Source organism: Trichechus manatus, unplaced genomic scaffold, assembly GCF_000243295.1.
Source record: "Trichechus manatus latirostris isolate Lorelei unplaced genomic scaffold, TriManLat1.0 scaffold00016, whole genome shotgun sequence".
In the NCBI taxonomy this organism is placed as follows: domain Eukaryota; kingdom Metazoa; phylum Chordata; class Mammalia; order Sirenia; family Trichechidae; genus Trichechus; species Trichechus manatus.
The window spans coordinates 25,889,597-25,914,747 of NW_004443952.1; the positions used below are offsets into that span (position 1 = coordinate 25,889,597).

The following is a 25,151-nucleotide window of genomic DNA, read 5'->3' on the forward strand; positions in this document are numbered from 1 at the left end:
GTCCCGAAGGGATGAGACCAGTGGAGTATCTTAGATGGCCGCTCACAAGCTTTTAAGACCCCAGACACTACTCACCAAGGTAGAATGTAGAACCTTGTCTTTATAAACTGTGTTATGCCAGTTGAGCTAGATGTTCCCCGAGACCATGGTCCCCACAGCGGAGGTATCCATTTTGTAGATGAGGAAACTGAGGCTCAGAGGAGTTACTTACCCTTTTACATGGTTAGAAGTAGTATACTTGAACAATGGGTATAAAATGCCTGGGGTACGGAGGAGAATGGAAGTGGGAGAGGGTCTGGCAGGGGAGGGGTTGCTTAGTGAGGACCCTCCCTGCATGGGAATTTTTAGGAAATAAGATTAAGGGTAGGCTGGGCCAGATGTTAGAGCCTTGAATCCCAAACTGAATCATTCGTCTATTGGATACACCCCCAGAAGGTTCTGAATAGAGCTGTGACAAGACCAGAAAAATACTGGGATTTTTAGAATGCTTTACTAGGATGGTATAAGAGGGCAAAATCAGAAAGCTTCCAGTTTAAATGGTGCAGTAAACAAAGATTCAGAGGAAATGCCCCAAAATGTAAACAGTGGTTATCTATGAGTGAGATTTTCTCCCTTCCACTTGGTATATTCTCTAAATTTTCACATTTTGTGCTTGGGAAGAAAATAAACATTTTAAAAAGAAGAAAGCTCTATGCCTATTCCTGTTGAGGGGTGGTAGTGTAGGCCAGGAAACCGTAACTGGCCCTTTCAGCTCCTCAGACAGGAGCTCCTCAGGTTTGAACTAAAGCAGCGGTAGCTAAGTTAGAGAGGTAAGGAAAGAATTGAAAAATTGTTCTGGGGAGAGAAGAGAGGAAAAACAATGATAGTCCCACTGTGAGCTAGGATAACAGGAAAGATGAAGCGACACTGAATTGTAGAGAAGTCAATAGGAGGAGAGGTTTGGAAGAGGAGGTGATGGGTCTTCAGGCCATTTAGTGGGAGGTAACAGCTGGGTGTCCAGAGAGAGGCAGGTGACTGCAGCCCATGAAGCACCAGCCACCTACCTCCTAACCCTCACACTGCCTCTTGCTCCTCAGGTACTTTCAGTGGTGGTACCAGAAGACCCGAGTGGAGAAGAAGACACCTTTCATTGACATGCTCAATTCTGTGCCCTTGAGACAGATCTATGGTGAGCCTCACCCAGCTCTGCCCCGCTCAGAGAGGGGCCACCCTCCAGGTCTGCCACAGAGTTAGGGAAGAGGCTTCCAGCTTATGCAAGTTGCACTGCCCTATCACTTAGGTTTTTAGAGGAACCCATCCTTATAGTCCAGAAAGTAAGAAATAGGCTCATTTTCTTCTTCTGATCGCCTCACTAACCATTCTGGTTCTCTCTCTAGGTTGTCCCTTGGGTGGCATTGGGGGAGGTACTATCACCCGTGGCTGGAGAGGCCAGTTCTGTCGTTGGCAGCTCAACCCTGGAATGTACCAGCACCAGACAGTCATTGCTGACCAAGTAAGAGCCAGGAGGTGGAGGAGACGCCCCAGATAGTACATCCCCAGGCCAGGAAGGACCCCTTGGCTAGTGTAGGATGTGGCAGTTAAATGTGTATATGATTCAGTAAGTACTTTCATGATGCTTTCCATGTGCCAAGCCCTGTATTAGATATACTGTAGGAATAAGACACAGGGCACACAGTCCTTGAAAGAGTAAAACAGCCCTGGCACCCATGCCCTTTATTTCTCTAATAAATGCCTCCTGCCTCCTTTGCTGCCCCACCTCCACCCACTGAACCAGGACCCAGCCACAGAGAGTACATAGACTTTGTGAATCACTTAACCTGGATGAAAGAACATTTGGTAGGACCTTAAAGGAAAACAAAACCCAAAGTTCTACAGATGCATCGGCTGGGGGGCGGGGGGGATGCCTAGAGCACCAACTGCCTTTCCTGATTTGCCGTCTTTCAGCTAAAGGTCATGTCCTCTGCTGGTGGTTACTCCTCTGAGGGTCTCTCTGGCTTAGGGCCTAGAAAGCTATCCTCTCCTAGACTTAGATCTCTAGCTTCCTTCCTGTTTCTGAAGCTTCACTTCTTTATCCTCTGCTCCCTCATCACATCTGGGCCAGAGCATGTGGCCTACTTTCATCGTATCTTTTAGTGACCTCCCTTTCGAGCTCCCCACTAAGTTCCTGTTCCTGTCAGAGGGCTGTCTCCAGCTTTGGGCTCATCTTCGAAGAAGAAATGACTAGCAGGCCTTGAGTCCAATTAACGATAGTGCCCTTCCCAGTTCAGGTTTACCAGCCCTGCCCAATGCCCCAAGCTTCTTCTCTGGCTCACCCCTTAGGTATCCCAAGGGGAATGCCCTCAGGAATTGCGATTCTACAGTTAAAGTAATAATGGTAGCTACCATTTATTGTATGCTTAACATGTGCTAAACACTGTATTGGGCACTTTTTGTATAATATTTAGGATTAAAAACAATCCTATAAGCTAAGTGCCATTCTATCCACTCTACAAATGAGGAAGCTAAGATCCAGAAACATTTAGTGACATACCCAAGGTCATAGTGTTGGTAAATGGAAAGGATTCAGAAGCACTTCTCTCAGTGGTTAAAAGCCTGTGGTCATAACCATTATCTACTATTCCAACAATATGAAAAAATATGTTATACATACCATAAAAATATCAGACAGTTTGAACCAAGGGAAGAGCTATCCATCCCTCATAGCCCCTACCCTCCAGGAGCTTAAATTTTAGAGAAAATGGAGAGTGTGAAACCACATTGGTGCCAAAATGAGAGGGATGGGTAGTGTACTGAGGAAAAGGCACCCTACTGAGATTTTGCTCATTGTCTCCACGCACACACCAAATCTGCCATGGAGTCGTAGGTGGAGAAAAGTACACAACAAACTAGAAAGGGTCTCTACCCTCAAAGAACCCATAGAACAGTGGGGGAGACAGAAAGGTAAATAAATACATTGTAACACAATACATTGAATGCTAGAATAAAGGGGTATGGAGACATGTAAGAGAATGACTCGCTGCTTTAGGAAGAGAAGGAGAAGATGGCATTTGACCTAGTCCTTGAAGAATGAGGGGTTTCACAGAATAGAGCATAAGCCCAAGCAAAGGCATGGAGGAGGAAAAGTAGTATGCTCAAGGACCAGAGAGTATTTGATGTTGAAATATAGGTGCTTGAAGAGATAATGATGGGCAGGGAGAGGCCATATCAAGATGGGCCCTGAAAGCCAGGTAGAAGAGTTTAGACTTCAGCCTGAGGGCCATGGAGTGTCACTGAAACATAAGCAGAGACTGACATATTTTGATTTGTTTGTAAGAAAGAGCACTCTGATACCCAAATGACGGGCAGAGAGTAAAAGCAGAGATGGTGAGGGCCTAGGCTGGGTCCTAGGTTGGGTCACTAATACCACAGTAGTACAAAAGGCAGACGAAGCCTAAGAGATGGATGGAGGACTTGGTGGTGACTCAGCTGAGCTTGGGGGAAAGGCCTAGGTGATGATAGGATGGTGGTACGATGGTAACAGTTGCAGGCTCTGGAAAGGGAGGAACTACTTTGAGGTGAAGCAGATTACTCTGAAGTGCCTGTGGGTTACCCCATTCCAGCCTATTTACCTTCTTGATTTAGTTCACAGTGTGCTTGCGTCGGGAAGGGCAGACTGTGTACCAGCAAGTCCTGTCCCTGGAGCGTCCAAGCGTCCTGCACAGCTGGAACTGGGGCCTTTGTGGGTTTTTTGCCTTCTACCATGCTCTCTATCCCCGAGCCTGGACTGTTTACAAGCTTCCTGGCCAGAATGTCACTCTCACCTGCCGCCAAATCACACCCATCTTGCCTCATGACTACCAGGTAAGTCTCCCCCCGCCACTTTTCCCGGGATCTGCCTTTGCTGGAAATGCTATGACCTGTGAATGGGTGGAGGTTGGAGCCATGAACGTCACACTGGCTTCCCAGGACCACCACCAAATTGGTTCCAGTCTTCCGTCTCCTGGTAGGCAGCCTGCCTGGGAATATGGGGAGATGGGAGTGGGAGAAAGAAGAGAGTATATTGGGGAGAATTTGAGTCAGGTCCTCTGTGTCCAGGACTGATCAGGAGAGTGGAGGTGGGAGTGGCTACACTGAGTGCCACCTGAGTCCACTCTTTTGCCCCCAGGACAGCAGCTTGCCTGTAGGAGTCTTTGTGTGGGATGTGGAAAATGAAGGGGATGAAGCCTTGGATGTGTCCATCATGTTCTCCATGCGGAATGGACTAGGGGGCAGGGACGATGCCCCAGGGGGTTTGTGGAATGAGCCCTTCTGTCTAGAGCGTGATGGGGAAACTGTACAGGGGCTGCTGCTGCATCATCCAACCCTCCCAAATCCCTACACGATGGCTGTGGCTGCACGACTCACGGTAATGGACAGGTCTGCCCTGTACCTTAGCCCCTGAACCCCAGTCCATGAACCCCTAGCCTCACCCTGGCCCCTGAGCCCACCTTACCCCATCATGGTCTCTTCATCAACTCCTAAGTCCTACCCACACCACAGCCCTTAAGCCTCTGGAACTTGGAGGTGGGGAGTATGTAACAGGAGCTGGAGAGTTCATCAGAATCCAGCATACTTGTGGGGCTCTCCCTCACAGAGTCTTTGGCCCCTTAACAGGCAGATACCACGGTAACCCACATCACAGCCTTTGACCCTGACAGCACTGGGCAGCAGGTGTGGCAGGATCTACTTCAGGACGGACAGCTGGACTCCCCCGCTGGTGATGGGGGGTCTAACGGAGGTGGTGGGAAGAGAGGTTGTCTCTGTCTTGGGAACAGGGGTGGGAGGCCTGGTAACGAATAGGCCCTGTTCCCATGCTAGGACTCCCTAGTTCTGGGGCAGGAGGGTGCCTGTGCTGATCCCTCTTACGCTTCTTTCAGGCCGGAGTGCCCCCTCTCAGAAAGGCGTAGGCATCGCTGGGGCTGTGTGTGTTGCAGCCAAGCTGCCACCTCGAGGCCGATGCTGCCTGGAGTTCTCGCTGGCTTGGGACATGCCCAGGATTGTGTTTGGAGCCAAGGGCCAGGTCCACTACAGGTAATGGGGTCCAGAAAGTACAGGGATCCAAGGGGCTGGGGCTCTGAGCTAGAGCCTATGTTCTCATCCCTCCCCTTTTCCACCCCAGGCGATACACAAGATTCTTTGGTAAAGATGGTGAAGCAGCACCTGCCCTTAGCCACTATGCACTGTGCCGATATGCAGACTGGGAAGAGAAGATCTCAGCTTGGCAGAGCCCAATACTGGAGGACAGGTGCCAATGGGGCCCATCTCTATGGCCACCTTGCCTTTCTCCCAGGCACTCAAACTCCAACTGAGACTCCCGATTCACTCTACCCACTAAAAAGTCAGCAGAGTTGTGCTGAGATTGATTTGGCACCTCCACTGTCTGCTGAACCCCAGAATCCTTCCTTTCAATCAGAGGTCCACACTCAGACCACTCCCTCCTCTGATTCCCCAGGTCCTTGCCTGCCTGGTACAAATCTGCATTGTTCAATGAACTGTACTTCCTGGCCGATGGAGGCACAGTATGGCTGGAAGTTCCTGAGGATTCCCTAATGGAGGAGTTGGAGGAGGGCATGAGGCAGCTCCGCCCCGTGCTACGGGAGTACGGACGATTTGGCTACCTTGAGGGTACGGGCTGCTGGTGAGCTAGGGTATGGCAGGCCTTGCTCCTTAGGCCAGTCAGTGCCCTACCACAGGCTGGATGATGGGTTTTGCCTCCCCCAGGATATTGGCTGGGATATGGAGGGTGTAGACTGGTGACAGTAGCCCCCCTCCAACTCTAGGAGGACAAGCTAGTGGGGGAGCCATGAAGGGGAAGCAGGAATTCTGGTAACTTTGTCTTCCTCACTTCTCCAGGCCAGGAGTATCGCATGTACAACACATACGATGTCCACTTTTACGCGTCCTTCGCCCTTGTCATGCTCTGGCCCAAACTTGAGCTCAGTCTGCAGTATGACATGGGTAAGGGTCCCTCCTGTGCCCCTTCTCCCCCTTTAGCTTCCCACATCCCTGAACTTTTTGGTCACTCAGACTGTCTCTCTCCCATTCCCCCCAACACATATCTGCACCCTGGTTATTGGTTCCCCTCCGGGCTCACACACAGTTCTGTGCCCCACCCCGTGCCTGCCCATTCTCTGCCCACTCCACCCACTTAACATGACTGCTTCCCCAGCTCTGGCCACTCTCAGGGAAGACCTAACACGACGACGGTACCTGATGAGTGGGCTGATAGCACCTGTGAAAAGGAGGAACGTCATCCCCCATGATATCGGGGACCCAGGTAAATGTCTCTCCACCCCACGGTCAGCTTCACTCCCTCAACTTTTGCGCCCTCTACCCTACCCACCAATACAAATGAACCAGGTCCCCTCCCCCTACACAGATGACGAGCCATGGCTCCGTGTCAATGCGTATGTGATCCACGACACTGCCGACTGGAAGGACCTGAACCTGAAGTTTGTGCTGCAGGTTTATCGAGACTATTGCCTGACGGGTGACCAGGGCTTCCTGAGGGACATGTGGCCTGTGTGTCTGGTAAGGGATGCACGTGCAGTGGCCAGTGTGCTAGCAGCATGACTGGTGTTTTGGGAGAGCCCAGCTGGCTATGATTCTTTCCTTAGTATCTAGGTCCTCAGTATCTTGATTCCTCTCTAGGCCGTGATGGAGTCTGAAATGAAGTTTGACAAGGACAACGATGGACTCATTGAAAATGGAGGCTATGCAGACCAGACCTATGATGGATGGGTCGCTACAGGGCCCAGGTTGGGGGATAGGGGTTACCAGGCTTAAGGTGGGGAACTGGACACCAGGGGGTTGTGGAGCTCAGGGAGGAGTGACTCTATTGCCTGTTGTATTGCATGAGAATGGCTGGAGCTGCTGGTCTGACCCCCAAACCCATGTCCCTGATCAGTGCGTACTGTGGAGGGCTATGGCTGGCAGCCGTGGCTGTGATGGTCCAGATGGCTACTCTGTGTGAGGCACAAGATATCCAAGAGAAGTTTTCTTCCATCCTTAGCCGGGGCAAAGAGGCCTACGAGAGGCTGCTGTGGAATGGTGAGTTGGGGAGGCTGGTTGGAGGGGTCCTAAGGAGTCTTAAGGCAGCTATGGGGACACAGGGAACCTTACTTTGCCCTTCTTCTACTCCAGGCCGCTATTACAACTATGATAGCAGCTCTCAGCCTCAGTCCCGTAGCATCATGTCTGACCAGTGTGCTGGCCAGTGGTTCCTGAGGGCCTGTGGCCTAGGAGAAGGAGACACAGAGGTGAGAGAGACTAGATGGAGAAGTCTGAAAGAAGGGCTCTCCCTGGAGGTGGGAAGCAAGTATAAGGGACCATGTTTCTGCCCTTGCCCCTCCAGGTATTTCCTACCCCACATGTGGTCCGTGCTCTCCAAACTATCTTCGAGTTCAATGTCCAGGCCTTTGCAGGAGGGGCCATGGGGGCTGTGAATGGGATGCAGCCTCATGGTGTCCCTGATACATCCAGTGTCCAGTCTGATGAAGTCTGGGTGGGTGTGGTCTATGGGCTGGCAGCCACCATGATCCAGGAGGTAATGCACTCCCCTATCTCTCCACCATCTGCACCCTGGCCCAACAAACTTCCCCAGCCAAGGCCATCTTATCCTTAAGGCTTTCCCCTTTTCCCCGGCATGCATACCAACTCCTGCTTTCTTCGGGCTTTTGCCTTTTGGTCAAGTTTATCTCCCTCACTAGCTAGAAGCTCCCTGAGGGCAGAGACCCTATTGTCTCTCTATCTGTCCAACTGAAGTGATTATTCGGGGGTGCCAAGTTGTATGACTGCCATCTGTACCCACAGGGCCTGACTTCAGAGGGCTTCCGGACAGCTGAAGGCTGCTATCGCACCGTGTGGGAGCGCCTGGGCCTGGCCTTCCAGACTCCTGAGGCATACTGCCAGCAGCAAGTGTTTCGCTCCCTAGCTTACATGCGGCCCCTGAGCATCTGGGCTATGCAGCTGGCCCTGCAGCAACAGCAGTGTAAAAAGGCCTCCAGACCAGTAGTGGAGCAGAACACAGGACTAAACACAGGGCCTAAATCTGGACCAAAGGAAGCCATGGCAAACCTGAGCCCAGAGTGAACCCTGTGAACTGTGGGAGGGAGAAGCTAACAGCCCAGCCTCCAGCCTGGCCTTCCCTTCCTTTCCCGCAATTTCCTGCAGCCCTGAGCCACCAGGACAATCATACCTCCCTCCCTACCACCCAACTGTGCCAGTAAGGAGGGTTAGGGGTGACCCAGACATCAGAATCACTTATTTATTTCTTTCCTTACCCCCTCCCTTCACTGCATGAGATGTTCAATGAGGTTCAGTTGATTCACCAGGTCCACTCATGGAATGATAGAGACATACAGGTACAAATAAAAGACCCAGAAAGCCAGAAAGTCTGGTGTGTTTGAGCCTCAGGCTTCCCTGGCAGGGCACAGGAGCCGAAGGTAGCCCTCTTCCATTCCTTTGTATTTGGACACAGACTGGGGGCCCCAGGCTCTTGCTGAGGCCCTCCACATCCTCATCTAGCCTGAGTATCTGACCTGCAAGATGACAGGTGAGGGGCTGTGGGTAGGGAGCCATCCCCCCTTTCTTGTGAGATTTGTCTGCTGTGGGAGGATGGGACTTAGGCAGGAGTGCATCGAGAAGGGGTCAGAGAGAGTCAGCTTCAGGGGAGGCTCTGCGCCAGGATCCTGAGCCACATGGTTCAAGAAGCAGCAAGAGTTGCCAGGGACCTGGAGGAAATGGTCCGAGTTGTTCAGCAACTGGTTTGTGCTGTCCTTTGGTACCTCTGACAGCAGGGCAGGCAGCTCCAGTTGGTGAGGGTCCTCACTGGGGAGGGATCGAAGCTGGCGGGACAACACTAAGGAGACAAAGAAGATTTTCAGGGGCAGGCCAGGACCTCTCCTCTAACGCATGCCTTAATGGTAGCTGCAAGCCTCTCACCTCTGTGCTCAGTTGGCAGGCTCCTCCTTATGTCAGAGGAGTACATTGCAGGTACAAGGAGGAGGCAGAAGGAGAAGAGTAGGACCTGGAGCACAGAGAAAAGGAGATAAAGAAGGGGGCTCTGGATTGCACCCTGTCCCCACTACATGAGAAAAAGATCTCTCCTTCCATTGCTAGCCTCACCAGAACACAGGTGCTGCTACTGCTGGTTTGGTTTGATATCTGAATCACCATGGCCTGGAGTTTGCTCAACTGATCCAGAAGGGACCTGGAGGAAGAAAAGAGACAGTGAGCACACTCTGGCCTGGTAACTGAGATACAATGAAACTCCTGTTAAGGCCACCCCCTCCATCTGTGCCCTGGATCCTCGCTTATTTTCTATTTTTGCCGGTGATCAGTTCTCTGCAGATAAAATGCTTAAAGTTCCCCATTAAAAAAAAAAAAAGAACCTCTCCGTCCTGACAAACTCCTTTGACAAATACCTTCCGTAGTTCTGCCTTATCAACGATGCACATAATCCTCACAAGGCATTCCATACCCTCTACCTTCTGGCCCCAACTCACCTGTGTCAGAGTTCCAGCCAAACCAGACAATGTTTTGTTCTCTCACTTGAAATGCTTTCTTCACTCCTAAAATCCTATCCACTATCAAATGCTATCTACTCCCTGAGTCTTTCTTGTTCCCTCCTTTCTCTTTCTTGGTTACTTTATAGTTACTTGTGAATTTCTGCCAGTACCGTAAGCTTCTTGGACTCAGGGACACAATGAAGGCTAAGCACCAGACTGCGTATAGAAGCTGCCCAGTTAGAAGGCAGGTGTGGAACAGGGAAAAGAGTGGCGCAGCATTAAATGGGAGGGATGGGAAAGGACTGATGTTGGAGGGTTGCTTACATATTCTCTTCCTCCAGGAGCTGCACTCTGTTCTGTAATTCCAGATTCTGGGTTGTGTATTTCAAGATCCTGAGGGAATAACAAGGATATGACCTCTATCCTCCCTTTAAAAAAGACACTTCCAACTACCTGTCTTCCCCCCACCCTTTGAGTCCCTCTTCCTTTCATACCTGCTCTCTAAACCTCCCACGTACACCTTCTTCTTCCTACGACTCTCTTGAGCAGACTTTTTGTTTCGAATCTTCCTCCGCACTCGTTTCAGAGCTTGTTCCTCCTTCTGGGAGAAGACAAGAAAGGGGCATCATCAAAGAAACACTGGACCAAAGAGTTGGAAGGCAAATGAGTTCCATCACCTGACCAATAAGCACTCGGCTTCTGTGCGAACACCTCCGGGGACCAGGTGTTAAAATCTTTGTTAACAAGCCTGGACTACTTTCGACAATTTTATTTTATTTTTAAATCTCCTGAGCCAACATGTGCCTGCTTGTAATTTCTATCCATTGGACTTACCTAGTATCTAATCTTTGGTGCCATGTCGAACAAACCCTCCTTAGCTATCTTAAGACACTTGACGTTTCTTCAGAGTTTTTTTTTTTAAAAAAAATCTGGACAAAAATTTTAACTCCTCATCTTACCTACTCGCCTCAGGATGGATTCCAACCTGTTAATATCTGTTAAAGATCTGGGCTCAAAACTCAGTACTAAGATGTGCCCTGGCAAATACAAAAGAGAACAGGACAGTCACTGCCATTCTGCAGGCAACACCTCTATTACAGGCTCGAAATCCTATTCACTCAGCAACCAGTCTTACTGCTGACCTGCTGACTCATTCTGTACTTTTAAGAAAATTCCCTTAACCTTTCTGTCACGGAACATTGATTTCATCATGGTTTCACAATACTGTGCCTATAAAATCACTCAATAAATGTAAACACAGGAATTTATTTTTGTTATACTGTTAGTCCAGCCTTGTTGAATGATCTAAAGCTTCTATAATTCAGCAAAAAGTAGATTACCATGAATTCAATGAAATCTAAGTGTCAGGGATTCTCACTTGCATAAGGCCCTACAGTAATACCGTGCTGATAATTTTGATTTTTTTTCTTAACGAGAATACTAAAATTTCTATAAGTGTCAGACCCCACAAAACCAGAATTTTGCATCCAGCATATTATCTACATGCCCCAGCTTCCTATTACCAACAAATTTGCTAAATTTCCCACCTCTGTCCTTTTTTAAGTTACTGACATAAAATTAACAAAATTAGCTTACTTGAGACTCATAAAGCCTCCTGCCAGCCTTTGCTCTGCCAATGGGAGACTTACCTTAGTGAGAGGCAGTGTCCCAGGCAGAGTAAGCCCCTCCTTCTCCAATAGCCTCTTCTCCTCCTCTGTCAGTATAAGGTTCTCAATCTCCTGGGGCTATTGAGGGGTGGGAAGGAGGAGGAGAGTTGCATAGGGATGTCAGAGAGGAATGGGGAATCCTGCCCCCACTCGTGCAGTGTAGGAATAATCCTGTTAGTCAAGTACCTGCTCTGCAGGCTCCTTCACCTGCAGTGGAGTCATCTGGGCTTCCTCCTTCTCACAGATCCCACTGTCTGCAGAAAGCAAAGTATGAATGGCCAGGCCCATGAACACTTTCTTCTCCATAAACTTCAATTATTTCAGACTCACCTAAATCTATGGAGACATGTTCTTGTGGGAGGGAGTAGTTGTGATCATGATGGACAGGGCAAGGTATGGAGGAGCTAAGAGCCTTTAATGATGCTGGGGGACTTAGCAGGGAACTCAGGAACTCATCCGCTTCCCAATCACTCAGTACCTGCACAGGGTTCAAATAAACAGGCGTTGACCTATCACCACCATCTCATGCCTCATGGACGCCCCCAGCCCCGCGCCTCACCTACTCAAACTCCCACTCACCTCGGAGAGTGGCCGCTCCCAGTCCAGCGGAGCCTCCACGGCCTCCTCGGGCGCCACCCTCAAATCTTCGCTTTCTTCTAGGAGAAAATCCAGCAGGTCCTGGTCAGTGGGGCCTAGTGCCAGCTCCATATGGCACATCTACGGAGAAAATGGGCAGAAACTCGGGGATTCACCCCGCCACCCACCTCCAACCCCCGAATTCCAGGCACGATCCACAGCCCAGTTGTCGGTCTCCCACCTATGCACCGGTCTCTCTTCGGCCAGACTTTCCCCCTAGCGGTGACTCTCAAGCGGACCCGCCTCCCAAACTCAATTCTCAACAGCTTCCAACACAACGGAAGTAATTCACCTCGCCGCCATGGCATTCTGGGACATGAAGTTCCCTCAACTCGGAAGTGGCCTGAGTGCTGCGCCACGTCCCAGGAGCTATGCAAATAGCAGGGACGTCTGTTCAGCCTCCGCACACCCTGAGGGCGGGAATTCTGGGGATCTGGCTCCGCCTTCGCATAGACCGAGAAAAGGAAGGATTTGAGACTAAAAGGGAACTCGGGCACAGTTCGGGCGTTTCCTCGGGATTGCGCGAACCCTTGCTTCCTGCCGGGGAGGGGCTGCCAGTCTTCGGTCGGCTCCCGAGCATCGAGAACTGGGGCCAGAGCAGCTTCCTGCAGTCCCTGCGACCATAGGCGCAGGGCGCCGCCCGCGGGTGGGGGACGTTTCGGGGACGGAAGTGGCCGAGAGAGAGTCCGTTGGCTGGAGGGCGAGGCCGGAGCCCGAGAGCGACCGGGAGAACGAGCAGGCTAGCGGGCCGGCGGGCGGGGCACAGAGCCGGGCAGCTCAGGTAGGCCGGACCGGGCCGAGCTGGAGCCCTGGGGTGGGGCTGCGAGACACGGCCCGGGAGGCGGGCGGGCGGGGCCCCTGGCTGTCTTGCGTCTCCTGTTTCGGGTCCTGTTGGAGAGGTCAGGGTCCAGTGTATCTCGGCTTGGTCTCGGAGCTAAGTAGGCCGTTTTGCGGGAGTCAGGCCTTTTTCCTGGGGAGTAGTCCTCTGCCTGCGATGGGTTTTAGGGAAGGTGAGGAGTGACCACAGTGAGCCCAGGGTGGAGACAGGTTTTGGGGTTAGCTGATAGGGATATGTGAGTAGGAACGCTTTGGTAAATTTGGGATTAGATGAGGTTGGGTTTTGGATTTACGGTTAGCTTTAGGAGTGATAAAGCCAGGGTCGAAACTTAAGAGTTATTAGTGTAAGTCAGGTCCAGTTTGTATGTAGAGTTTAGATTAAGGTGATTATTTTGTTTTCTGGGACGGACAGCCTAAATCAAAGTTAGAGTTCAGGGTCTAGTCAACAACAGAAATTAGGTTAGATGCCCGTTTTAGGGATTACAGGAGTTGGCATGGTCAGTATTAGGGATAAGCAACGACGGGGTGGGTCAGGAATCAAGATGCAAATGAATATTAGGTTTAAGGCTCAGCATTTAGGGTTAAGGTCAGGGAGTTTGATGTTAAAGGTGAAATCAGGTCAGCATGTAGGATCAGGCATTGAATATGGCTCTCAGCTAGGAAAGAGATGAACGTCAAAGCCAGTATTGGGAATCAGGAAACTGGTTAGGATCAGGATTAATATTAGGAATTAGGGGACAGATTTAGGGGTTATGATTGAGGTCTGGGTGGTTGACCTCAGGCAGGTGAAATTTAAGAGGCTGTCAGTAGGTAGATGCCCTTGTTTTGGGGGGAAGTCTCTTATTCCTAGGTAGTCACAGGGGCTTCTTTGACCCAGAAAGATGACAAACTAAGTTCTGGGCTGGAAGTGCAGGTGACTAGGAATCCAGCTTCTCTATTCCGTTCTGTAAATCCAAGGCTCTTTCTGTGGCCAGCACAGTTGGAGGACTGGGGTTCCTGGACTATGTTGTTTACAAGGTGGGAGATGAGAAAGGCCCAGGGGCCCAGGAGATGCACCATGCCTAGTCATAAGTGGAGAACTGCCGAGGGGAGAGGAGACTGATGACTACACGGGAAGCAGACCAAGGAAACACTTTTGTCATGGGAGAAGGGGATAGCTGAATCCCCTGAAAGTTAACTCCCACTGCTCCCTCATTCCCGAGATATTAAGCCCTCCTCTCCAGCTCTCATCCCTGGCCTTGCAGTCCACACCTTTCCTGCACACCTCCTTACAGAATATTTCCCTTGTCTTTAACTTTCTCCTATTGTTCATCTTCTTACCATCTATTTCCAACCTCAGTTCTCCCAACCCTTCCCCACTTGATTCACACATCCTACCTTAATTTACCCTTACCCAAACCTGAGCTTTCCTATCATCTTAAAACACTTTCCCACCATTTTCACCCACTCATCGACCTGCATACCATCTGCTCATTTGAGCAGCCCCCCCACGCAACCGCCACATATCTCTAGTCCAAGTGCCATCTTGCAATTCTAAGCCTCCTTTAATTTCTTGATCTGGTTGAAGATCCCCTTCCCCCACTCCCCAAACAGAAAAGAGGAAATGAGACCCAAAGAGGAAACTGGGTCTTGCTGATCCCACGCCCAGCCAGGCCACTGACCACACCCCCGTTTCACTCCCAGCCTGACCTGGCCACTGACCACAACCCTATCCCCTACCCAACCTGACCCAGCCATTGACTGCATCCCACTCCTCCCCCAACTCCAGCTTAGCCACTGCCAATGTCCCCTCACCTCCCTCATGCCCACCTAATTTAGCCATTGACCACAGCCCCATCTCTTCTCAAGCCTGACCTGGCCTCTGATCTCATTCCATCTTTTTCTCTGAGTCTGATTTAGCCACTGTCCACATACTCATTTCTCCCCTTCCCCCATCCTGATCCAGTGACTGATCATATATTCATTTTTCCTACAACCATCATCACTACCATCCTCAGCCTGATGCAGTCACTGACCACACCCTATCTGCCCCTATGTGGGTGCTAACCACATACCTGTCCCCTTTTCCCGACAGCCTCATCCTCACATTCCCAGCATAACCTGATCCCTCTCCCCCTTACCTAAACTCAAAGTGCTCAAGCTGTCCCAGCCACTAAGTGGCTACTGATGACAGGAAGCTATGGGACCCCCACCTGACTTTAGGCCCTGGTCTCTGAGGGTTGACAGGGCAGACTTGTCAGGTCCTGTCAGTTCTACCTCTTAGCATTTCTTCTGAGTGACATCTTCCTCTCCACCTTCTAACTCTAGCTTCAGTATCTCTCGCTTGTGTTAATACAGTATCTTTCTAACCAATCTCCAAGGTAACTGCCAGAGTTGTTTTCTAAAATCTGGTTCTGGTCATGTTCCTTCTCTGCTCAAAAGCCTCCTCTGGCCTCCTGCTGCCTTCCAGTAGGTAAAATACCTCATACTCCTCTCTAGTCTTCCCCTGCCTTTCCATCCCCACCACTAACTTCCCCCTCCACTGCTCCCTTGCAGGTACCCTGTGCTTCAACCAGCCTGCCTACTCACTCCCCTGAATGCTCCTCCGCGATTTCCTGTTTCTTCACCTTTGCTTATGCTATTCTCTGCCTGGAATGCTACCCTTGTCTCGTCTTCGGCTGGCATAGTGGAGAGAGCTTGGGCCTTGGAGTCAGAGAAACCTGAGTTCAGATCCTGGCTCTACAACTTGTTAGCTGTGTGACTTTGGACAAGTACTTTTTGAACAAATACTTCTTTTGAGTCTCAGTTTCCTGGGCTGTAAAATGGAGATAATAGCACCTACCTTGCAGGGTTGTTGTAACGATTAAATGAGGTTACGTATACAAAGCAGTTGATACCTTGCCAGTAAATGATAGATTATTATTATTTTTTATTATCCTTGTTTCTAAAAGTCTAACTTCAAATGACACCTCTTTCGTGGAGATTTTTTATTCCCATTCCCTAGCCTATTAGGATCTCTTCTGTGTACACACCCCTCCAGGCTCTTAGCACATCCTGCTCTCTATTAAATTCTGTACTTGGCTGATCCACTTCTCTCTTCTTGAGGGCGAAGGCTATGTCTACTCATCTTAGTTCCCAGCCACTGAAAAGTGTGACCCAGCACCTTCCCCACAACAGGCCCTCAAGGAATGCTTGTTGGGTGAATGGAGAGAGAATGTATACATAATAGAAGAAAAGATGTTGGGGTGAGGGCTGTGTGCTAGAGATGGAGGTATATTTGTGGGGAAGCTGTGCACATGGATGGGTCTGTATGGGAAGATAAGGAGGCTGTAACAGGATCTGTGTAGAGCTGTGGGATTGAGATAACATGTATGTAAAGAGATACCAAGTAGGTAGCTTGGTGGGAAGGATCTCTGTGCATAGGCTGGGGTGCATTTGGGGAGGATGAGTGTGTGTGGGATAGGGGTGTAGGTCGGGAGGGGCTGTGGTAGGGGAGTTCAGGTCCAGCCCTTCAGCTGCCCAGTCCAGCCCTAAATGAGCATTCAGCAGCCTGAGGCCGGATATGTCAGTCTCACCCACAACCTCCCCCCCCCCCCCCCGCGGTCGCGGACTCAGAGGCCAAATTTGGTAACAGACTGAGTGTTACTCCCCCAACCCTCTTGCACTCTGCCTGTCTTCAGCTTTCTCTCTCCCTTTGTTCCTCTCTGTAACTCCTTATCTTCCCGCAGCTCTCTTTGTGGGTATCTTCTCTGACTGTGTTCTCTATGTACCCCAAATTCCTTCTCCTTAATACACTTAAATTCCATTCCTTGCTGGGATTTGACCTCCTGTCCTCCATCACCCCCCCCCACCACCACCACCATAATTGCCCAACTCCTCTGGAATGCATCTCAGGAATGTCTTGAGGGAGGAGGAGTTCCCTGAGAGGGGGACACGGGAGTGGGGGCTGATGTTGCTATTCCATTAAAAAAATGATGGAAAGAGGTGCAAAGTTGTCAGACCAGAGAAGGAGTAAGCTAGTTTCTCCCCAGACTTCCAGGCATCCTGTTCCATGCCACTCCTGCCCGCAGTGCACTGTTCGGTTCCCTTTCCTCCCCTTACGCTTTGGAACGGTGTGGAGGTTCACTCAGGACTGGCGTGGAAGTGAGGGTAGGCATGACTCAAGTCCCTTATCGGGGTCTCACCAGAGGTTTCCGTGCTTGAGGAAGAAGGGGGTGTCCATATGTCCGGAGGAAATGGGGGGAGACGTACTTTCAGCTTAGGATGAAGGGGCCTTTCAGTCCTGCCATCAGCTCCTCTGGCTCCTTCAGCTTCTCTGACCCTCCAGCCCTGACTCTTCCGTGGTCAGCGACCCCACTGTCAGGTCTGTTCAGCTATTGGGAAAGGTACCCCAGGAATGGGGAGGTGGGCAGAGAGCTAGAACTGGGGAAACTGGGAGAGTCCTCTCTTGTTTGTGAGTGAAGATAAAGAGTGGGCTATGGTTTCTTCTTTTAAGACTCTGGACTGTTTATAAGGCCAGAAATGGTCTATCAGCCACTGGATACTAGACCCCTGATCTAAACCTTGCCCAGATCTGCCTCCTGCCTCCTGTTTCTACCTAGATTTCCAACCCCCCCCCCACCTCTCCACCAAAACCATACCCCTTCCCAATTCTCTGTTTCTCAACAGCTCTCATCCTAATACTCCCACCTCTGCTTCCCAATCTTTCCACCTCAAAAACCTATCATAGTCCGGCTCAGAGTAGAACTGTCCCATAGGGTTTCCAAGACTGTAAATCTTTACAGAAGCAGACTGCCACATCTTTCTCTCTGGTAGTGGCTGGTGGGTTCGAACCACCGACCTTTCAGTTAGCAGCCGGTGCTTAACCACTGCGCACCACCAGGGCTCTTTCCTTTCGCCCGTCCTGCTTCTTCTCCCTTGGGGCTGGCGGTTTGCCCTGAGGGGAATGGGCAACCTCGATTTGCTCATTTGCTTAGTTAAGAAGCAGCCAGTCCCTGTACTGAGCTGGGGCACATCATCAGCTGCCAGGCAGACTTGTCCTGTTGCTTCCTATGTGCCGCCTGCTGCCTCTAGTGGCTCCTCCAGCCCATCAGGAGGGTGGGGGATAACTAGTATCCTAAGCTGCACTGACAATACTGTCAGGGGAGGCAGCTGAGGTTGAGGGCAGAGTTTGAGAAGGACTTGCTGAAGAGGAGAAAGCACAGGAGGAGTTGCAGTGAGAACTGAGTGTTAACTTGGTAACTTTCTCTGACCTGCTTTGAAGCTTTTCTTCCTAGGGTCTGTTTTCCCCTCTGCAAAACTGAAGAGTTTACTAGGTAATTCCTGAGAGCCCTTTGGACTGACGAATCATAATTCTAGCTTCACGGTCAGGGAATCCAAATACAGGGCAAAGCTCCTCAGGGAGACTCTTCACATCTCACATTAGAGGAAGGCTCTGGAACGAGAGTAGGCCCAGATGACTGAAGAGCCAGTATTTGGCCTCCCTGCCAGACTAGCTAGATAAAGTCAGTGTTTGCAGGCTTCAAGAGCCCTTGCAGATTATCTGGCATAGTGCGGCCATTTCGCAGAGGAGGCTAACACTGTGAGAAGGAAGGTCATATGCGTCAGACCAGAGCTCTGACAATCCCAGACAGGGAAAAGCCAGCAGGACACAGTCGGAGACGAGGGAAAAATACAGAACCAGGAAAAGACAAATACAGGGCAGAGGGCAGGGCTGGGAAAGGAGGTGAGCAGGGGCAAGGGGCAAGAGAGAGACACTTGGAAGAAAGAAGGAGACACAAATTCCAGTGGTAGGGCAGGGCAGTGTCCTCAAAAAAGCACTACATTTGAGACCTGCTATTGGGCTGTGATGGAGCCCTGGTGGTGCAGTGGTTAAAGCGCTCGGCTGAAAGGTCAGCAGTTTGACCCTACTAGCCCCTCTGTGGGAGAAAGATGTGGCAGTCTGCTTCTGTAAAAATTTACAGCCTATGGGGGCAGTTCTATTATGTTCTATAGGGTTGCTCTAAATCAGAAATGACTCGACAGCAGCGGGTTTATTGGGCCTTGAAGACCAGCCTCTCCCTCAGACATCTTAGGTTAAGGCTGGTCTTTTTGATGTAAATAATCTAAAATTTCAGAATTATTAAATGAAACAACCTCATTGCTATCTGCTTTGGTGAGTTCCATTCAACAACACGCCTCCCTGGGATTCCATCGGGAGGGGCCTTCTTTCCTCCCATGAGGGTGTATTCTTATGCCCTGATGCTATGGGCCAGGTCTAGCCAGGCTGGAGAGAAGAAGCCGCCACCATGGTTGCACTTTCACTGAAGATCAGCATTGGGAATGTGGTGAAGACAATGCAGTTTGAGCCGTCTACCATGGTGTACGACGCCTGCCGCATCATTCGCGAGCGTATCCCAGAAGCCCTGGCTGGCCCTCGTGAGTCTGGCTGCTTGGATGGCTAGGGTGGGGATCTTCAGTCCCTTCCCATTCCCAGGCTCTCAGCCTTGAGGGGCAACCCTATTGTCCCCCAAGTCTACTTACCCCTCAGGTCTATACTCCACGGTTCCCTCCCTCCCCTTTAGGCCCAGGGTCATGGGAGAAATAGTAAGGGGCAATGGTGCAGTCCTTCAGCCACATTGGAGTCTTCGTGAGTCTGAGGTAACCCACCTTCTCTTTTAGCCAGCGACTTTGGGCTGTTTCTGTCAGATGATGACCCCAAAAAGGGTATATGGCTGGAGGCCGGGAAAGCTTTGGATTACTACATGCTCCGAAATGGAGTGAGTATTACTCCATCAAGTACCATCAACATCTCCTTCCATCAACTACCCCCTGTCCCTCCTCTTACTTTCAGCACCCACATCTGTGTCTGTGACCCTACCCCCACACCCCAGTGCTTTGTATCTATTACAGGCAGTCATGCTTTTGAGTGAACTACTACCATAATCTTTATTTCAGTAATTCACTTTCCTCTTCTATGGGCCTGTAAGAAGGAGGTGCCTAAGAGGCCCCCTACCTCCTTTTCCTGCCCCAACAGGACACCATGGAGTACAGGAAGAAACAGAGACCTCTGAAAATCCGTATGCTAGACGGAACTGTGAAGACTATCATGGTGGATGACTCTAAGACCGTCACCGACATGCTCATGACCATCTGTGCCCGCATTGGTAAGGGGTCTTGATAGAGGTGAGGGCCTGGCAGGGAGCCTCCAGCTCTCCCAAAAGACATGGATGCAGTTCTTAGATGCTACCTTACCAACCCCCTCCCCCAGGCATCACCAATCATGATGAGTATTCACTGGTTCGAGAGCTGATGGAAGAGAAAAAGGATGAGGTGACAGGGACCTTACGAAAGGATAAGACACTGCTGCGAGATGAAAAGAAGATGGAGAAACTAAAGCAAAAATTGCACACAGATGATGAGTGTAAGCAAAATGGGAAAAAGAGGGTACTGGAAACGGTCTGGGTGGGGAGCAGCTCTGTATTCTTTATTGAACATATGCTTTGTGCAAGGTACTCTTTTTGACAGTGGGGATATATCAGTGAATAAAACAGTCTCTACTCTCACGGAACTTAACATTTTCGTGAGGGAACATAGGCAGTGAAGAAATAAGAAACCAGAGACTAGACAGCCTGGGGTCAGTGGAGCTTGGCATTGAGGGGCTGTCTGTGTCCCAGTGAACTGGCTGGACCATGGGCGGACACTGAGGGAACAGGGAGTGGAGGAGCATGAAACACTTCTGTTGCGGAGGAAGTTCTTTTACTCAGACCAGAATGTGGATTCCCGGGACCCTGTACAGCTGAACCTTCTTTATGTGCAGGTATGGAAGGACTTGGCTGGGGGGAAGGGAGGGAGAGAGGCAGAAGCACAGTGACGGGTTATCCCTGCACTCACACTTCATTTGCCCCCTCTCCTTGTGCTCTCCAGGCACGAGATGACATCCTGAATGGCTCTCACCCTGTCTCCTTCGACAAGGCCTGTGAGTTTGCTGGCTTCCAGTGCCAGATCCAGTTTGGGCCCCACAATGAGCAGAAGCACAAGGCTGGCTTCCTCGAGTGAGTGACCCACATCCATAACCCTGTCAGGGCCCAGGACTCCTTGCCCTTGTGACCCCAAAAGGCCCTTCTCCCCGTTTCCTCTTTGAGGAACCAGGGATTGGCCCACTTGGGTACCATTTTAGCTGCCATCACCCATTTGTCTCCTCACTGGCCCCATGTGCAACATGAATGTGGTCTAAAATCTCTGCCCCTTCCCCTCGCCCTCAGACAAACGTGAAGCTTTTTTGAGATTCTCTGAAGAATTCAATTACAGTAGCCAGAGGGAAACAGCGTAAAATAAGTCTCACAAGTCTTATCCACTGGTATTCGTCAGAATGTATAGAGTTTGGTGTGACTTTTTCAGCTTCCTGAGAACGTAGTCATCCTTCTAGTGAGCTCTTTCTCTTAGTTCCCTGAAATGGAGCTCTCAACCCTCTTTCCTTCAGGGACTGAGCCTCCAACTTAAGTTTCCTCAGTCCCTACAGGGAAAGACACAGGCCTCATTCAAGAGGTAATGCATAGTCATCTCTATTTCAGAAGACAGTCCAGGCTTTGTTCTCTCAGAGCTTTCCTTCTCCCCAAAGTTAAGACTGTCCTAGACATTTCCTCACACCCCTAGGCCCGCAGTTCATGGCCCACGTATCCCCTGATGCTGTCCACTACATTCTGACCCTCCCTTTTCTGGTGTAGCCTGAAGGACTTCCTGCCCAAGGAGTATGTGAAGCAGAAGGGAGAGCGTAAGATCTTCCAGGTGAATGGGGGTGGGGCCAAGTGTTTGGGGTGACCCGGGAGCTTTGCTGCTTAATCCTACTGACTCAAGGAACCCCCGCCCTCTCCCCACTGTTCTCCCACCTGCTATCCACCAAACTGTTCTCCCGTATCTCCTGTGCTTAGGAAGCAGGAGACTTGGGCTTTTTGTCTCAGCTCCAATACTGCTTTTGCTGTGGAATTTAATTCGATATTCTTGTTCTCTTTACCTCTAATATAGGATAGGACTGATTAGAGAATCAAATGAGAAAGTATACAGGAAATTACTGTAAAAACAATAGTTTTTGTACAAATGTAAGGTATCATTTCTCCTTTTTGAATACTCAGCCCAAAAGGCCTTCTGTTTGCCCTTCTACTTCCTATCGACTCATGTCTCAGAAAATCTGCGTGTTTCTTAACTGTACCCTTTGAGCCCATCGCTTCTGCATCTCCTTTATCAGCCTCATCACCCTCTCATTTGTCATATCCTATACTCCCTAACCTTCCCTGTGTCCCCGTAATACTCTCCCATTAGAGTTAACACCCTAGCTTAACTCCTTATCTGTGATATTCTCTCTATATTTTGCTAACTCCTTCCCCATTCCATATAGGCACACAAGAACTGTGGGCAGATGAGTGAGATTGAGGCCAAGGTACGCTACGTGAAGCTAGCCCGTTCCCTCAAGACGTACGGTGTCTCCTTTTTCCTGGTTAAGGTGGGTTATGGATTCTTCTTACTGCCCTCCTTGTTTCCTGCTCTTGCGCTTTCCTTATTCTCTGAAAGTCCCTGACTTTGTCCACAGTTACATATCATTCCCTAAGAGTCCCGTTCTCCACCTTGCTTAGACCTTGTGGAAACCTGCCCCATTGTCAGTCTTCCACCACTACTTCGCTTCTTGCCCTGCGTTTCCCTGCCTTTCCCTTTTCCCTCACACAGCCTTGTCCTGGGTGCAGCCATAGACATGTGGTTTAGCTCTCCTGACCACCTCAGCACTCCCTTGTGATCCAGATCTGATCAGTCACCTCTCATCTTACCTCTGACCTGTAACACCAACAATACTTCTACCTCACAGGAAAAAATGAAAGGAAAGAATAAGCTAGTGCCCAGGCTTCTGGGCATCACTAAGGAGTGTGTGATGCGGGTGGATGAGAAGACCAAGGAGGTGATCCAGGAATGGAACCTCACCAATATCAAACGCTGGGCTGCCTCTCCCAAGAGCTTCACCCTGGTGAGTCTTGGAGCTCAGAGGAGAAAGAGCTTTGGAATTTTCAGAGAATGAGCAGCAGAAGAAGCCTTTCCCTCTCCCTTGGGGTAGGTGCACTGAATGTGACTCCAGGAAATAGAAGAACTTTGGAACTATTGCAGGAACATGAACTTAGAGTAGAGAGAGAGACTCCCTCCTGCAAAGTGAGTGATACTTAAACAGGTTTTGAACTTAGTCTTTAAAATCAACAAAAACAAAAATGTAAGCAGCAAGCTGAGATTATAGGAATAATTGGGAGAAAAAAGAGAGGTGATCGAAGAAAAACAAGCCTTCTTTCAGCAGCAACTGTATACAGTAGTTTTTCTCTTCCGATTATATGTTGGTGTTATGGATTGAAAACTGACACGAACTTGATGAAATGCCCCACTGAGAAAAATAGAAATTATAGTAAATGCTATTTTTCCATTTTGGTTACTGGTGCTCGCCTTCAAGTGTGGTCATTTAACGACAAATGTTCACGTCCTCCCAATTTTATTATCAGGGTGAGGGGAAAAGAGATTTCTTAAATTACATGTATTAGAAACTGTATAGCATAATGATTATTCCTCAGAAATAAGATAGTTTCCTCCAAGGAGGAAAATAAAGAAACAGGAGATTGAAGAAAGGTGGGCTTCTTCCTAGAGGGCTGTTGGCATGGGAAGGCACCCTTATCAGCTTGACTTTGGGGCTCCCATCCTACCTTTTTCTATTAGTAGATTCAAGCTTTCCCACTGAGCCCCCACCCTGTTACCCTAGGATTTCGGGGACTACCAAGATGGCTACTACTCAGTACAGACGACTGAGGGGGAGCAGATCGCACAGCTCATTGCCGGCTACATTGATATCATCCTGAAGAAGGTGGGGACTGCCTGCCCCAGCCTTATCCTAATCTCCCCTTACCGTCTTCCCAAGCCAGTCTTTTAGAAATGGGGACCCAGGTTCTGGAAAATGGCTGACTGGGGAAAAAAGAAGCTACCTTTCCACACTTCCCTCTTCCTTAACTGCCCCAACTCTTATTCCTTATTTCTTCCTACAGAAAAAAAGTAAGGATCACTTTGGGCTGGAGGGAGACGAGGAGTCTACTATGCTGGAGGACTCGGTATCCCCCAAAAAGTACGAAGGAAGTTGGACTGATCCCATCCCCCAGGGGGAGGGAAGTCAAGGCTTGAATCTAAGGGCTGTTGAGGGGTGGGAAATCACTGGGAGTGGCAGGCTCCAGTGAGACCTTGCACACCCCCAGATCACAGGACCTGCAGAGATTGTATAACTGGGTGGGAATGGGTAGAGAGGAAGAAGGTGCTCTGAGCACTCCATAGGATGCCCCTCTCTAGGTCGACAGTCCTTCAGCAGCAGTATAACCGCATGGGGAAAGTGGAGCATGGTTCTGTGGCTCTGCCTGCCATCATGCGCTCTGGAGCCTCGGGTCCTGAGAATTTCCAGATGGGCAGCATGCCACCTGCCCAGCAGCAGATTACCAGTGGCCAGATGCACCGAGGACACATGCCTCCCTTGGTAAGTGCTCCCCCACTCCCACCAAGGTACCCACCTTTTTTCCACCCTCAGCCAGGCCTAGCCAGGAGTTCAGCAGTCTTTTCGTGTGTCTCTATTTGTATTCTTGTCCCTAGCCTGGTTCTCTCTCATCTTCTCTTTCCTTTAAATGTTCCAGTCCAGTCCCTGTTACTCCTGTCCTTGTCTTTTAGACTTCAGCCCAGCAGGCGCTCACTGGAACCATCAACTCCAGCATGCAGGCTGTGCAGGCTGCCCAGGCCACTCTGGATGACTTTGACACTCTGCCCCCTCTTGGCCAGGATGCTGTGAGTATGGAATGGAGGAGAGGCCAGAAGCTGGGACTTCAAGGGATAAGTTTGGGGTTAACCAAACCTGAGCAGATCCTGAGATTTTCCTTCTTTCAGGCGTCTAAGGCCTGGCGTAAGAACAAGATGGATGAATCAAAGCATGAGATCCACTCCCAGGTAGATGCCATCACAGCCGGTACTGCCTCCGTGGTGAACCTGACAGCAGGTAAGCTGGATGCCAACCTGTTTGTGTCTGTTGGGGGAAGGGGAAGAGTGAGTGTGCGCAAGCATAAGCGTGACTGTGCCTTGACTCACTCTGGAAGGAACGGTGTGTACTATATGTCTCTCCCTCAGGCTATGTGTATGACTAACTGGCTGTGCTCCTTCCCCAGCCCATCATCTAGTCGTCCCTCACACATGCTCCCCTTCCTCCTTCTCCCCTTAGGAGACCCTGCAGAGACGGACTATACCGCAGTGGGCTGTGCAGTGACCACAATCTCCTCAAACCTGACAGAGATGTCTCGTGGGGTGAAGCTGCTGGCTGCCCTGTTGGAGGATGAGGGTGGCAGTGGCCGTCCCCTACTGCAGGCAGCAAAGGGCCTTGCGGGGGCCGTGTCAGAACTGCTGCGCAGTGCCCAGCCAGCCAGCACTGAGGTCAGGGGCCGTGGAGCAGGGCTGGTGTGCAGAGAGGGTTGGAGCCCAA

At 50.3% G+C, this 25,151-nt stretch overlaps 3 protein-coding genes across 5 annotated transcripts in view; 2 read left to right on the forward strand and 1 right to left on the reverse strand.

Annotated features, from left to right (window-relative positions):
• Nucleotides 1-8,406, forward strand: part of GBA2 (glucosylceramidase beta 2) — a 12,369-nt gene extending 3,963 nt beyond the window's left edge. The window contains exons 2-17 of the mRNA XM_004372286.2: nt 1,077-1,168; nt 1,377-1,492; nt 3,622-3,840; nt 4,145-4,384; nt 4,633-4,735; nt 4,896-5,049; nt 5,138-5,263; nt 5,471-5,643; nt 5,872-5,976; nt 6,188-6,295; nt 6,398-6,549; nt 6,670-6,776; nt 6,926-7,068; nt 7,162-7,277; nt 7,373-7,564; nt 7,831-8,406. Coding sequence (XP_004372343.1) covers nt 1,077-1,168; nt 1,377-1,492; nt 3,622-3,840; nt 4,145-4,384; nt 4,633-4,735; nt 4,896-5,049; nt 5,138-5,263; nt 5,471-5,643; nt 5,872-5,976; nt 6,188-6,295; nt 6,398-6,549; nt 6,670-6,776; nt 6,926-7,068; nt 7,162-7,277; nt 7,373-7,564; nt 7,831-8,109 — 2,425 coding nt within the window. The 3' untranslated portion in view covers nt 8,110-8,406. The remainder of the gene's footprint in view (nt 1-1,076; nt 1,169-1,376; nt 1,493-3,621; nt 3,841-4,144; nt 4,385-4,632; nt 4,736-4,895; nt 5,050-5,137; nt 5,264-5,470; nt 5,644-5,871; nt 5,977-6,187; nt 6,296-6,397; nt 6,550-6,669; nt 6,777-6,925; nt 7,069-7,161; nt 7,278-7,372; nt 7,565-7,830) is intronic.
• Nucleotides 8,141-12,261, reverse strand: CREB3 (cAMP responsive element binding protein 3). Of its 2 annotated transcripts, none has more exons than XM_023727526.1 (10): nt 12,123-12,261; nt 11,774-11,911; nt 11,525-11,672; nt 11,381-11,448; nt 11,177-11,272; nt 10,022-10,128; nt 9,852-9,920; nt 9,145-9,229; nt 8,962-9,046; nt 8,141-8,878 (listed from the first exon to the last, which is right to left on the reverse strand). In XM_023727526.1, exons 2-10 carry the CDS (start codon nt 11,909-11,911, stop codon nt 8,541-8,543), a joined length of 1,134 nt encoding a protein of 377 aa, XP_023583294.1. In that variant the 5' UTR covers nt 12,123-12,261; the 3' UTR covers nt 8,141-8,540. The 2 variants fall into 2 exon arrangements, with proteins under 2 accessions (XP_023583294.1, XP_023583293.1); XM_023727525.1 differs by lacking the exon at nt 12,123-12,261 and adding an exon at nt 12,012-12,080.
• Nucleotides 12,262-12,298: 37 nt separating this feature from the next.
• TLN1 (talin 1) overlaps nt 12,299-25,151 on the forward strand; it is a 31,356-nt gene continuing 18,503 nt past the window's right edge. Inside the window, exons 1-16 of one of the 2 annotated variants that reach the window (XM_004372288.3) lie at nt 12,299-12,611; nt 18,901-19,063; nt 19,307-19,404; nt 19,662-19,791; nt 19,896-20,048; nt 20,302-20,444; nt 20,552-20,679; nt 21,352-21,412; nt 22,020-22,124; nt 22,482-22,637; nt 23,409-23,510; nt 23,689-23,765; nt 23,984-24,164; nt 24,353-24,466; nt 24,566-24,674; nt 24,894-25,102. In XM_004372288.3, the coding sequence (XP_004372345.1) occupies nt 18,934-19,063; nt 19,307-19,404; nt 19,662-19,791; nt 19,896-20,048; nt 20,302-20,444; nt 20,552-20,679; nt 21,352-21,412; nt 22,020-22,124; nt 22,482-22,637; nt 23,409-23,510; nt 23,689-23,765; nt 23,984-24,164; nt 24,353-24,466; nt 24,566-24,674; nt 24,894-25,102 (1,896 nt within the window). In that variant the 5' untranslated portion in view covers nt 12,299-12,611; nt 18,901-18,933. Of the gene's footprint in view, nt 12,612-16,855; nt 17,010-18,900; nt 19,064-19,306; nt 19,405-19,661; nt 19,792-19,895; nt 20,049-20,301; nt 20,445-20,551; nt 20,680-21,351; nt 21,413-22,019; nt 22,125-22,481; nt 22,638-23,408; nt 23,511-23,688; nt 23,766-23,983; nt 24,165-24,352; nt 24,467-24,565; nt 24,675-24,893; nt 25,103-25,151 lie in introns of those variants that run through there. The other variant, XM_023727524.1, reaches the window with a different exon arrangement.

What these genes read in the sequence shown, in the direction of transcription:
- CREB3 (XM_023727526.1), bottom strand. Translation starts at nt 11,911, where the DNA reads ATGTGCCATATGGAGCTGGCACTAGGCCCCACTGACCAGGACCTGCTG. An exon ending in CTCCTGGAGGAAGAGAATAT is followed by an intron (nt 9,230 to 9,851) that starts GTAAGCAACCCT and finishes TTCTTCCTCCAG; the next exon opens with GTCCCTTCTGGATCAGTTGA. An exon ending in CCTGCCAACTGAGCACAGAG is followed by an intron (nt 8,879 to 8,961) that starts GTGAGAGGCTTG and finishes TTGTCTCCTTAG; the next exon opens with TGTTGTCCCGCCAGCTTCGA.